The sequence below is a fragment of the Mytilus edulis genome, chromosome 5 (genome assembly GCF_963676685.1).
Source record: "Mytilus edulis chromosome 5, xbMytEdul2.2, whole genome shotgun sequence".
NCBI lineage: Eukaryota > Metazoa > Mollusca > Bivalvia > Mytilida > Mytilidae > Mytilus > Mytilus edulis.
In genome coordinates this window covers 56,126,441-56,139,277 of record NC_092348.1, presented here as the reverse complement: position 1 = coordinate 56,139,277, position 12,837 = coordinate 56,126,441, and the positions used below count along the sequence as shown (strand labels likewise).

General features: G+C 33.9%; 1 protein-coding gene across 1 annotated transcript; it reads left to right on the top strand.

The window, feature by feature from the left end:
• The first annotated feature begins 3,040 nt into the window (after positions 1–3,040).
• On the top strand, positions 3,041–8,980 carry LOC139524025 (uncharacterized). The gene is made up of 4 exons (XM_071318550.1): positions 3,041–3,210; positions 5,265–5,443; positions 5,959–6,094; positions 8,444–8,980. The coding sequence occupies exons 1-4, from the start codon at positions 3,077–3,079 to the stop codon at positions 8,679–8,681; spliced, it is 687 nt and encodes a 228-aa protein (XP_071174651.1). The 5' UTR covers positions 3,041–3,076; the 3' UTR covers positions 8,682–8,980.
• The last annotated feature ends 3,857 nt before the right edge of the window (positions 8,981–12,837 follow it).

Below are 12,837 nucleotides of genomic sequence, written 5' to 3'. Positions count from 1 at the left end.
TGCTTCTTTCCATCTACTTGGAACAGTACTGTTTCTTATTGATTGGTTGAATATTATGCATAATGGTGTTGATATTGATTCTGCTAACTCTTTGAGTATTCTTGGATGTATCCTATCTGGTCCTGGAGATTTTTCTACCTTCAGTCCCTAAAGTATCTTAGCTATGTCTTCCTTATTTATATTCATTTGCAGCATTTTATTTTTAGTGTTTTTTATTGGTGAAGACACTGTTGAAAAACGTTGCTAAAATTTCAGCCTTTTCTTTGTCGTCATCAGTCTTTCTAGGCGTTTCGTCGTTTTGGTCTGTTAATAGTTCACCTATTCCTGATCTTGTTTTAGACTTGAACTTTATGTATTTCCATATTGCTTTTGAATTTTTCTTAGCATTTGTTGAGAGTTTCTTTTCGTGTTCCCTTTTCAGTTTATTTGTCATCGTCTTTGCCTGATTTCGTACTTTATTGTATTCAAATCTTATACTTGGATCTTTAGTAGCAATTGTTTTTATTTTCTTGAACGCTTCTCCATCTCTAATAATTTCTCATGAAATTTGTCCCAATTTTTATCTATACTAGAACACACCCGCGAAATCGCGGGCATTCAGAACGTAGTATAAAGTATGTAAAGTGTTGTTGGAAGAATTTTGTGAAATATTGAATGACTGGAGAATTTCAGGAAAATTTTCATAAATCATAGGTTATTGGGGACAGCAAAATGTTATTTTTAATCCCTCCTCCTTTATTTCCAAAATTCCCAATGTGTGGTTTTCTATCAATTTCAATATGAATATACAATAAGTATGTTATGAACATTTAAGTAAGGAGCCTGTACTTCAGTGGTTGTCGTTTGTTTATGCGTTAAATATATGTTTTTCGTTCATTTTTTGTACATAAATAAGGCCGCTAGTTTTCTCATTTGAATTGTTTTACATTTTCATTTCGGTGCCTTTTAAAGCTGAGTATGCGGTATGGTCTTTGCTCGTTGTTGAAGGCCATACGATGACCTATAGTTGTTAATTTCTGTGTCATTTTGGTCTCTTGTGGAGAGTTGTCAACATGGCAATCATACCACATCTTCTTTTTTTTTGTAATCAATGAATTTTGTAAAAGATTTAATGACTGGAGAATTTCAGAAAAGGTATCAAAAGTGCACATGAATAATTTTAGCGCTTATCTGTATATTATGAACATTCACTATATAAATAAAGTGTATTTACTTTCAATTCTAAGTTTTCTAATCGATCCATGGTGGTCATTGATATAGTATACAGATAAACTCTGTGACCACCGTGGATAGTAAACTTGAAAATGATAGCAGATAGAATTCTGAAAATACACTTTATTCGTAGTATATGTATGTTCAAAGTATACAGAAAAACGCAAACCGGAAGTATAATCTGACTTAAAATTTTGTCCAATGACGGGACAATATCCGGATGCCCTTTTTCTCGATTTTCTCCCAAAATAACTCAATCTGAATAATCATATGCATGGATGTCAAATGCGACTATACACTGTACCGATAGGACACAGAGGCGTGTTGATTAATTTATTTTGGAAAGAAGAGAAGCGACACCCAAAATGAGGTCTTCTCGTTTAATAGTATAGATGATCACCTTGGTTTAATAGCACTGTTCCCAATTTGTCTCCAATATTTCATTGTTAAAATCTGCATAGTTACATCTATCGTAGCATATTTTTGTTCTATTGTCAATTTTCAATTTTGTGTCACAGTTATATTAAAATTGTATCACACAGTGATCACTTTTCCCCAATGGACTTAGGTACTCAATATCGCTTACCATATTTTCTTCGTTCGTGAATATTAGGTCTAATACATGTGGTGTGTCTGATCCCCTCCATCTGGTTGGTTTTGTTACATGCTGGTACAAGTAATTGTCTTGAACACACTGTGTAAATTTATATTCATCCGACTCTATGTTATCACTCTTATAGCTGTGTGTTTCCCAATCAATATTAGGTTAATTTATATCTCCCATTAATAGTATATGTAAGAAATTATTTTATGTTGACTCAGTAATTAGATTTAAAAGATTTGAATTATTGTTGCTGAGAGCAGTTTCTGACGGTGACCTATATATAATAGTAGTCCCAGTAAAAGAGCGTCATTGTTATTTAGTGCAATTTTCACAAATACATTTTCTTCATAGTTTATTTCCATATTTACTTCTTTCGCTCCTAGTGTTTTGTGTACATATAATATCATACCTCTTCCTTTGTCACTGTCAATGTTAATTGAGAAAAGATCATAACTGTCTATTAAATCTAAATTAAACTCTGCCGGATTCAATTTATAAGCACTGTATTTAGGTTTAACTTCACTTATTCCAATTATGGCATTGGACGATAAGTATTAATTCTAGTTTGGAATTCTGCAAACTTATTTCTAAATTGGTCGGCGTTCGTATAAAAACAACTCAAACTATTAAGAACATGAAACATATTTACATCTTTATCTACATTTGTACAATTTCTTTTTGTTATGTTTTTAGTTTGTATTGCACCCTTATTATTCGTCGAGCACCCGGAGGGCCTCTTAATTTGAAGGTGTACTTTGCCTGGCTCTTCTTTTCTTTTTCCTTGACTTCCGCAAATAACTTTTTTCCTCCTCTTTTTCTGATTTTGTCATGTCGTGGCTCAATGATATGGCATTATATTTCTTATCTATTCCCTTTAGCTTACTCGCGTTTCTCAAAACAACTATTTTAAAATCGGGTGTTTCACTTTGAATTAATAACAGTCTATATGAGCCAAGTGTCTTTATCAAATTTACCAATTTCTCTTAACACGTAGACTTATCCTTTTAATGATTAAGTATACATGCAAATCCATTTGGACTCACAGGAAACGCGAATCATATTTCCAACATGAGTTCTTGTATTAAAAATATAGAAAACATAAATATCAGTTATTTAAATCAGTTTTCTACATCTCAAATTAAAATGATGATTACATGCGTCTTATAGATTAGGTTCACGTGTTGTCTTTCTTTTTAAAAAAGAAATCTGTTTGCGTACGAAAAAGGTCACGTTATCTATCATGTGACATTAGGGTCAGAAATGGGAACGACACAGAAGATTACCACAGAGTTTACTGCTGATGGATTTGGAATTATTCGAATGTTAAATGGACAGAATCGGTTAAATATCGACTTTCTCACTGAATTAAACTCAGCACTTGATCGTGTTTTAAGGTAGAGTTATATATATTATTTTTTGGTTTATATCATAGTCAGTTGGTTAATAGTAATACGGCTATTTTACTGACTATTTCATAAACATGGTCCGTGTATAATACTGTTATATTCGACTCTAAATTTTGTTGCGACAGTTATTAAACGTAGTCCTATGATATAAGACTCTGGAGGTTCATATCATTCACATTCAACGTTTTTTATCGGATATTTTTTTTTACTATCAATACATGTCAAGTTGAACCTCAGATTCAACATTGATAGTAAAAAAAAATATCCGATAAAAAACGTTGAATGTAAATGATATGAACCTTCAGAGTCTTATATCATAGGACTATTATTAAACGTAGATCGATCACTGTTTGTAAATACATTGCATCACTAAACATGCTAAATTTCGATGATATCGTATATAAAGTTTTAGCCAGTTTTTAAAGTCTAATTAAAAATAAAAAAATCACTGTATATAGTTAGTTCCACGGTTTTACTTCAACAATTAATTTACTTGGATGTCTTCTCCTGCAAACGGAACTCGTCAGAAACATATAACAGAATCTTCAGTTTGTTGAAGGAGGCTATTATCCGACAGAAACAGAAACAGAAATAAACACATGCTAAGAAATTGCCTCCGTTGAAATTCTGCAAACACCCCATAGAGCAAATTACATGGATGATTAATTTTGACCATTTGGTATATGGCCGTGTTCTAAGCGACACGTACATGAAGGTCATACATTAATTTCTTGAATGAAATCAAACCTTTAGCTACTAATGACTGCCGTAGGGGGTCGACCGGAATTTTAGCGAGGATTTCTTGGCATGATGATAAACAGATGTATTTACGTGCAAGCTGTAAATTTAGTAGTCTTTATTAAATACGAAACACATGGTTGCGGTTGCTGCTTTTAACATGTTTAAGAAAGCCGAATGAATCTCAGTATCAATGGCAAAGTTGAAGTAATTCCTTCGAAAGTTCAGTGGGAGAGACCACGCCTTGGTTGACAATACCATCGATATCATTCACGGTTTCGCTCCGGTCATTCTACATCTACATCGTTGCTTTGGATGACCAACACGATGGGTACCACAAGTAAAGCTAGCTGGAACCGCACATTCTTACAGAGCACTTTTCTTACTTCCATGATTTCATCATTTTAAAATTATGCAGGTGTTGCTTGTCACTCGTGGTCTAGCATACAATTATTCTCATTTAATTTCAAATTCTAATTTAGTCATTTTATATAGGGTTGAATAACTTCATATATAGATGGTTAATGTGTTAAGTAATTTATGAGGATTAGACTAAGACATTTGGAATGAAGCCATATATCTCCATTCAGACTTAATTATCGGGTTTTATCACTGACGAATAACACGAATGTTGTCACTTGTGGAGCAGGAACACCTAACCCGTTAGAAGCGAACGAATTTACCCCGTTTCTATAGTGGATAATTTATTGTTAAATATTGAAGATTTGTGAAGTGTTTTTTTCAACTGCTTTTGTACATTTTTTTCCAATGTATGGTATTTTTGCATGGTCTGTCCTTCTTAGACTTTATACATTCGCTATATGTGTATCAGTAAATTCGGTCCAGTCTAAGTAAAATGTGTCCCGCAGCCCAAACTTTGTTTCCTTTAGTATTCAAGGCCATATTGTTACTTATGCTGGACAATAAGTCCCAGGATAAATTTTGCAGGGAAATAATTCCATAGCTAGTAAAAAAAACCATGTCCTACACTTATTTTTTAGTAAATTCTGTAACCATTGACATTTTACACTATCAACTTGTGCCCCCCCCCTTATGCACACATTTTCACCAGGACTTACCTATCTTATTAAAGGGGACCGTAATTACTACTCAAGCACCTAGAAGGCTCTAAAGATACCCTGATAGTTTATTTTCTATGTTGCACCAACATGGTCTCGTCTTAATTGATCAACACGTAGACGATACCATATACAAGGACGGTCAAGATTATTTTTGTCTCCAAAAAGCCAAACAATATATCTCCTAACAAATGTTAATATTGTGTCATTCGTCATTCATTTCAGTAACAAAGATTGCAAAGCTCTCATTACAACATCTGAAGGAAAGTTTTACAGCAATGGGATTGATTTGGATTGGCTATTAAAACAGCCCGAAGTAATAGCAAAGAAGTTTTCCAACCTTTTACACGATACACTATGGAGGATCATGCACTTTCCACTACCGACTGTGGCAGCACTAAATGGTATGTACAGTAGTGTTATATTTTAATATACAAAGTGGGATTTGTTTTAAGGATTATTGATTATTATTTTATCCAGGAATATATTGGTTTACAGAAACGGGGTATTTAGAAAATAATGGATAACTAATTACATAGAAACATGTAATTGTTATGCTTTGCACCCCCTCTTATGGGTGTTATTCGTGCTTCATAAAGTTAACAACTTTAACAACAACGTCTGAAGGTCGAACTGTTTCCTCATAGTAAAAGTTTAACAAGTTTTTAAAATGGTATCTGTTCTTTGGTCGGGTTGTTGTCTCTTCGACACAATCCCCATTTCCATTCTCAATTTTATTTCAATTTCTTTTACACGTGTTAGCACATTTCTATTCACCCTGATAGCCGATAAAGGCTATGTATGATCTTTGCCAATTATCTAATAAGGTCATCGACATGCAGACGTCGATTACATTTATTATCAAAGGGTTCAGAAAGGGTTAAATTGCCAAAGAATTGAATTTTTTTTTTATCAACAGGTCACACGTTTGCTGGAGGAGCCTTCATGGCAATTTCACATGATTACAGAGTTATGAGGGCCGATCGTGGATGGATATGTTGGAACGAAACGCACCTCAAGTTGCCAATTGGTGAACCTCTGCATGAAGTTTTGAAGTATGATAACTTAATGTTAATCATTTATGCTGTCATTGCTAAATGTGATTTCAAAAGTTTCCGGTCGTACGATTTAAGTTTAAATTTTACAAAAAGTAAATAAAAGCCAATGACATTATACATTCCAGTTTCCAAAATCAGTATAGATAACGTTACTCTTTATACTAGTATTCCACATTTCAAACTAAAAGACAAATTGAAAGAGTTGGTATTGCTTTGCTTCGTAAAAAAGATTTGCCAACGTAGATACAGGTATCTTGTTTTAGGGAGGGATAAATCCTACTTTGTACAGGATCACTCTGATTCCAACAAAAAAATCTCTGAAACTGATATTATCAAGATACTTGATTTCTTGATTGACAACATATTTGTTACGTTCGGAGGACGTGTTTTTCAACAGACTGTTGGCATTCCAATGGGAACAAACTGTGCCCCTCTACTTCCCGACTTGTTTCCTTATTTTTATGAGGCTGACTTCATGCAGGAACTTCTTAGGAAGAAAGATAAGAAGTTAGCAATATCCTTTAACTCCACTTTTCGCTATATAGATGATGTTCTTTCACTTAATAATTCAAAATTTGGTGACTATATGGAACGCATCTATCCAATCGAGCTAGAGATAAAGGATACTACAGATACAGTTAAGTCGGCCTCATATCTTGACTTACATCTAGAAATTGACACTGAGGGTCGGTTGAAAACAAAACTTTACGACAAAAGAGATGATTGCAGCTTTCCAATTGTGAACTTTTCTTTTCTAAGTAGCAACATTCCAGCAGCACCTGCATACGGGGTATATATCTCCCAATTGATACAATATTCCCGTGCTTGCATTTCCTATCATGATTTTCTTGATAGAGGGTTGCTGCTCACAAGGAAGCTATTAAACCAAGAGTTCCAAATGGTGAAGTTGAAATCATCCCTTCGTAAATTTTACGGACGCCATCACGATTTGGTTGACCGTTATGGAATAACCGTTTCACAAATGATATCGGACATGTTCCTTACGTCGTAACTACAAATCCCTTCCCTTTTATGAATGTGACCTATCGAATTAGACTATTTACCGAATTTGTTATCACATAAGCAACACGACGGGTGCCACATGTGGAGCAGGATCTGCTTACCCTTCCGGAGCACCTGAGATCACCCCTAGTATTTTGGTGGGGTTCGTGTTGTTTATTCTTTGGTTTTCTATGTTGTGTCGTGTGTGCTGTTGTTTGTTTGTCTCTTTCGTTTTTAACCATGGCGTTGTCAGTTGTTTTGGATTTACGAGTTTGACTGTCCCTTTGGTATCTTTCGTCCCTCTTTTACAGCTATAAGCGATCACGTTTACTACATGGTCATCTCAAAAATGAAAAGGGTTTAGTAATGAATAAAAGGGATCTAGGTTATACGTCAATGGGATATCATGCATTAGAAATCTAAAATACCTTTAGAGATCAACATGCGGTCTTCAACAGTAAAACTTTGTTGTCATTATTCAGAGAAATCGGTTAAAACTTCCGACGACGAGCTGCTCCATATTTGTGAGTTGTAATGAATGGTCAACAGAAAGTTATTTACAATAACTACAGAAAGTTATTTACAATAACTACAGAAAGCTATTTACAATAACTACATGTCGGCAATATATGACAAGATAAAAGCGTTCAAGTTTGGAAAATTTGTAAACTAATTTAACAGTAAATGTCCATTCTTTCAAAATATTTATTGTAATAAATTATTTCTTATCTGATATTTCTGTAGTTAAAACTCAGAAATGCAATAAAATCGAACCATCAAGGTAACCACTAAGACGTTACGCACGGTATTGAGACGTAACATGTATAATTGACAAATTTGACGCCATATACTAACTTTGACATTTTGTTATCAAGAGCGGAGTACCTACTCGATCGACTTTTATCGAATAAATACTATAAGCTGAAGAAATGTTTCAAAATTTATCATGTATAAGGCAATTACTTACGTAAGGATAGTTTTTATTTCTCGATTTGTGATAAGTTGAAAACAAATGCAAATTTTTCCAATTTTATTTTGGATAGAATACATAGCAACCTTAAAAAAAATCTTGATTCCGGAGAGACATATGAGAAGATAATTTAGCCTGAACATTTTTTTGACAAATTAAACATAAAAATTTATGGTATTTATTTCATAAAAATCGGTCATATAATTATTCAGCAATATTTCTTTTTATAATGATTTTAGTTGAAATGATTTTTTTTTTAGATTGAACTCAATTTTGTCCAATATCTATATAAATTTTTGGCAGACGTTGTTTTCAATCAATCACAATAATTTGCAGACTTCGTACAGTATGTAATACATTTAAAATTGTTTCAGCACGAAGGTTTGGAATCTTGATGCTATGCGTGAAGCCGTTGTGTTTGGAAGACGAATTACAGCACCTGAAGCCAAAACATTAAGCCTGGTTGATTCTGTCGTTGAATTAGACAAGCTAATTCCGGAAGCAAAGAGATTGGCAAAGCATGCGCTTGGGAACAATGACATTGACAGAAACGCATTAACAATGATGAAATCGAACACATATGTCAGGAAGATTTTTTCGTCCAAATTATGATAATTTACGAAAAATCAAAATGTTATGTACACTTCATCAAGAAGATGACATGTGGAGTTGTTTGCTGTGCAAATCATATATGTTTATTATAAATTATAAATAAAAAAAACCAACTGATTTGTACGGCGGTCGACACCCTCCGCTGGATTATAACTGAAAATGCAATCAGCTCTTAGACTATATGATTTAATTTTTAGCCAGAAAAGACAAAATAATAGTAATCATATCCTATAGAACAACAGATTTGTTCGAATATAAAATTAAAATAATAATTAAAAAAATAAATAATTGTCAAATTTTGCCTGCCTGGTCTTGATTTTTTTATCATCAAATACACCACAAGATTTCATCCCTGTTTTTTATATGGGATTCCTTTTGCTCAATAGTTCAGTTTCTTCTCTCACATAAATATGTAATGTCCAAACAGTTTTTATGGTCATCATTTTGTGTTTTGGACATTGCATTCCGTTCTTTATAAATTATAATAAGGGAACTGACTTAAATTATCTATAGTCGAATATACGGAACATTTCACATTGGAAGTAGAACAATAGTTCGAAGTTGGAGTAAAAAAAGACTCTCCAGTCTCATTTCAATTCTCAGTTGGGTTTTCAACCAATCACATTCAACTAGATCCTCCATTGCTCTATTATATACCAACCAAAAGTTGTACTACGAAAGCGTGTTTTAGTACTGCCATTAGACTCTGATGTGTGAATTAGTCGGAGAAATGTAGAATGCAAGTTTAAGTAGACGTAAAATACGAAAAGATGGCAGGTGATATAAATGCAAAAAGTGGTTTAGTTTTGATACAAGTTGACCATCGTCCATTTTTATTTCTTATTCAAAATGACTATTCTCCGCATTTACTTTAGCTTTTGCTAGATAGAATTATGTCAAATACACCAAATAAACAGAAAAAGATTACACGGAAAATATTAATTGATTTTTTTACGTAGATGGAACGAATGTTAATTTAATAGCATCCGACCAAGGTCCTGCAGTTAAAATTGTCACATGTAAGATATCAACGGCCCGTACAAAAAGTTCACACGAATAAGTGTCGGAATTTTGGAAGGACCAACAATGTTTGTCTAGTATTGCCTTTGTGTCTGTGGTATATATTCGTATAACTGGGACACGACGATTGGTCAGTCTTGTGCGCACTCCATTTTTTCGAAGTTCAAGTTCATAGGTCAGATTTTGAAATGAGTTTGAATTATGTGGAGGCATCCACTCAATATCGGTCTGTGTTGGAGATCCAGTGTGAAAATGATAAATTGTTTGTTTTGGACAAATTCTGCCAGGAATATTGTATTGATCACTTTGAAGCGTTGATGAACAGGTTTGTTCACGGACTTGGACACTGCTGCCTAATTTGCTTAGAGTAGTAGACACATTTTCGCGCAGGTTTCTCCTCTTTTCTCTAAAAAATGAAACAGCTATAAAATGTTGAAGTTGAAGGAAAGGGTAAAACATTTAAGAACTATAACCTGATGTTCAGTGGTTGTCGTTTGTTGATATAGTTCATCAGTGTTTTTCGTTTCTCGTTTATTATATATAGATTAGACTGTTGGTTTTCTTTTTTGAATGGTTTTACGCTGGTCTTTTTTGGGACCCATTATAGCTTGCTGTTCGGTGTCTAGGCTCCGTGTTGAAGGCCATACTATGATCTATAATAGTTTACTTTTACAAATTATGACTTGAATGAAGAGTTGTCTCAAATGCACTCATACCACATCTTCTTATATCTATATAGTCGGCTATGTTGTATGAATTTCTTAATTGTTCCATCTTATATATGTAGTGTACATTCTCAGGTGGTTTCTTATACAGATGCTTCCAGTGATGCCTAAGATAGCAAAAAACGTATTATTTCCATACCAAAAATTGAAGCAGAGATACATAGGCGGATCCAGAGGCGGGGCCCTTTCGTGGGAAAAATTTGGTTGATTATATAGGGAATCATTGAAGCATGACTGGAGCGCCCCCCCTTTCCCCTTTAGGTCAGTCAGCGCCCCCCCCCCCCCCCCCCCTCTTAGGAAAAGTTCTGGATCCGCCACTGAGATATATAAGACATCATAGAAACAAAGAAAAAAATATATGGCCGTTTGTACCATTTCATGTGGTCAATTCTGATGATAAAGCTAACAAAAGTTTCGGAATTGTCCTTGTTATCTTTAATTTGTATAAAAAAAACTTAATGAGAAGACTATTATTATACTGTTATTCAAACATTCCATCTTTTATTTTTAGAATTTACTTTTTGTTTTTGTTTCACTTTCAGTGCAGAAAGTTGTTAAAAAACGGTGTTGTTCCGGGTATTGCACATGCTCGTTTTTTCTTTCCTGATGACGTTACAGTATATAATTTACTCTGAAGTGCAGTCTGTGATATCAGGGTTTGGGTGGCAGGATTTCACAATACTGTGAACTTGCTATCCGTAACTCGATAATTTTTGTGTGTGTCTGCAGGGATATTTATGTCGGATGTGAAGGGCGTATGCCTCTTAACAGTACCCAATTAATATAATCACATCAACAGAAAAGAAAACTTATGACATTCAAATCTAAAAATATATTTTACCTGATGGCATCCGAATTCGAATTGTGTTCATACTGTTCGTGACATTCAGAAGGTATATGCACCAAAACTTCATCCAAATGACAAACTTTCCTATTAAACCATTCAACAGAATCGAATTCCATTTTATTTATATAAATACCTTTGAGGGTATATAAATTGGCTTGGGTATTTGATCAGTATTACATGGTTGTTATAAATATTATCTATTTCAAATACGATAAATGGCTATTAATCTGTCGGGTGATCGATATACTGGTATTTAGGAGGTTCCGATAGGTTAATCCTTTAAGTTATTCTACACTCCGAGAATTGCTCTCTTTATGGACAAAAGAGAATTCTTCTTTTAATATATCTGCGAGTCTCCCCAAAAACAGACACATGAAATGAAACCCATGTTTGTAATGGGAAAACCAAACAATCTTAATACAAAACTAAAATACCATGTGCACAGCTTTATGTCTTGCAGAATCTTGATTGAAGTCGTTTTACAGAATAAACGTAGTACCAAAGCGTGGTGCGGACTAGATTATAAATTATTCTTATACGCGACATAAGTATCAAGTTTATCGTAATTCTTATATTATTGTAAACTAAATTAAACGACAAAATAAGCATAATTATAAAGGTGAGCGTGTGCAATTATTATTTAAGCTTAATATGCATCCAGCTATAATTTGCCAACCATATGCAAGTTACCTTTCAGTTGTTGTTTTCATGTAACAGCAAATTATCATATCATTAGTTTTAATTTTCTATAGAATTCATTCACACATTGTTTGAAACACGTGGCATTTTAGAGATTAAGCTGAATACATGTTAGGGGGAGGGTTGAGATCTCACAAACATGTTTAACCCCGCCGCATTTTTGCGCCTGTCCCAATTCAGGAGCCTCTGGCCTTTGTTAGTCTTGTATTATTTTAATTTTAGTTTCTTGTGTACAATTTGGAAATTAGTATTGGGTTCATTATCACTGGACTAGTATATATTTGTTTAGGGGCCAGCTGAGGGACGCCTCCGGGTGCGGGAATTTCTCGCTGCATTGAAGACCTGTTGGTGACCCTCTGCTGTTGTTTTTTATTTGGGCGGGTTGTTGTCTCTTTGACACATTCCCCATTTCCATTCTCAATTTTATTTGTCACTTTCTTGTACCACCACATTGGCTTGACCCCGCTATTATTCGTGTGTTTTCTTTATTCAACTATCGACAAGCTGCATTATCTGTTAAGAATTTGCAAATACAGCGTTCATCTTGGATTGTTCATGTTAAGATTTTATCAAATTAATATACAGTAGCCTTAGTAAATTTTAAATAATCTAACACATACTTTCCGCTAAGTTGAAAAAGCCCATCAGTTTGAGAAAGATGGACAATACTTTAGCAAAAGAACACAACAACTTGGGCTTAATTCCTGAGTGAAGAACTCTATATAACTAGGTCAGTAGTACAGATAGAAACAATAATGAAACTCAGTTTTGTGTAAATTTTTATGACGATATTTTTTACAATGGGTTATTATTCACATTTACATGTTATATATTCAACACAAAATTACCTACATACCTTAATATA

Coding starts and splice junctions, on each gene's coding strand:
- LOC139524025 (XM_071318550.1), top strand. CDS start 3,077: ATGGGAACGACACAGAAGATTACCACAGAGTTTACTGCTGATGGATTT. Junction 3,211..5,264: donor GCACTTGATCGTGTTTTAAG/GTAGAGTTATAT, acceptor CATTCATTTCAG/TAACAAAGATTGCAAAGCTC. Junction 6,095..8,443: donor CCTCTGCATGAAGTTTTGAA/GTATGATAACTT, acceptor AAATTGTTTCAG/CACGAAGGTTTGGAATCTTG.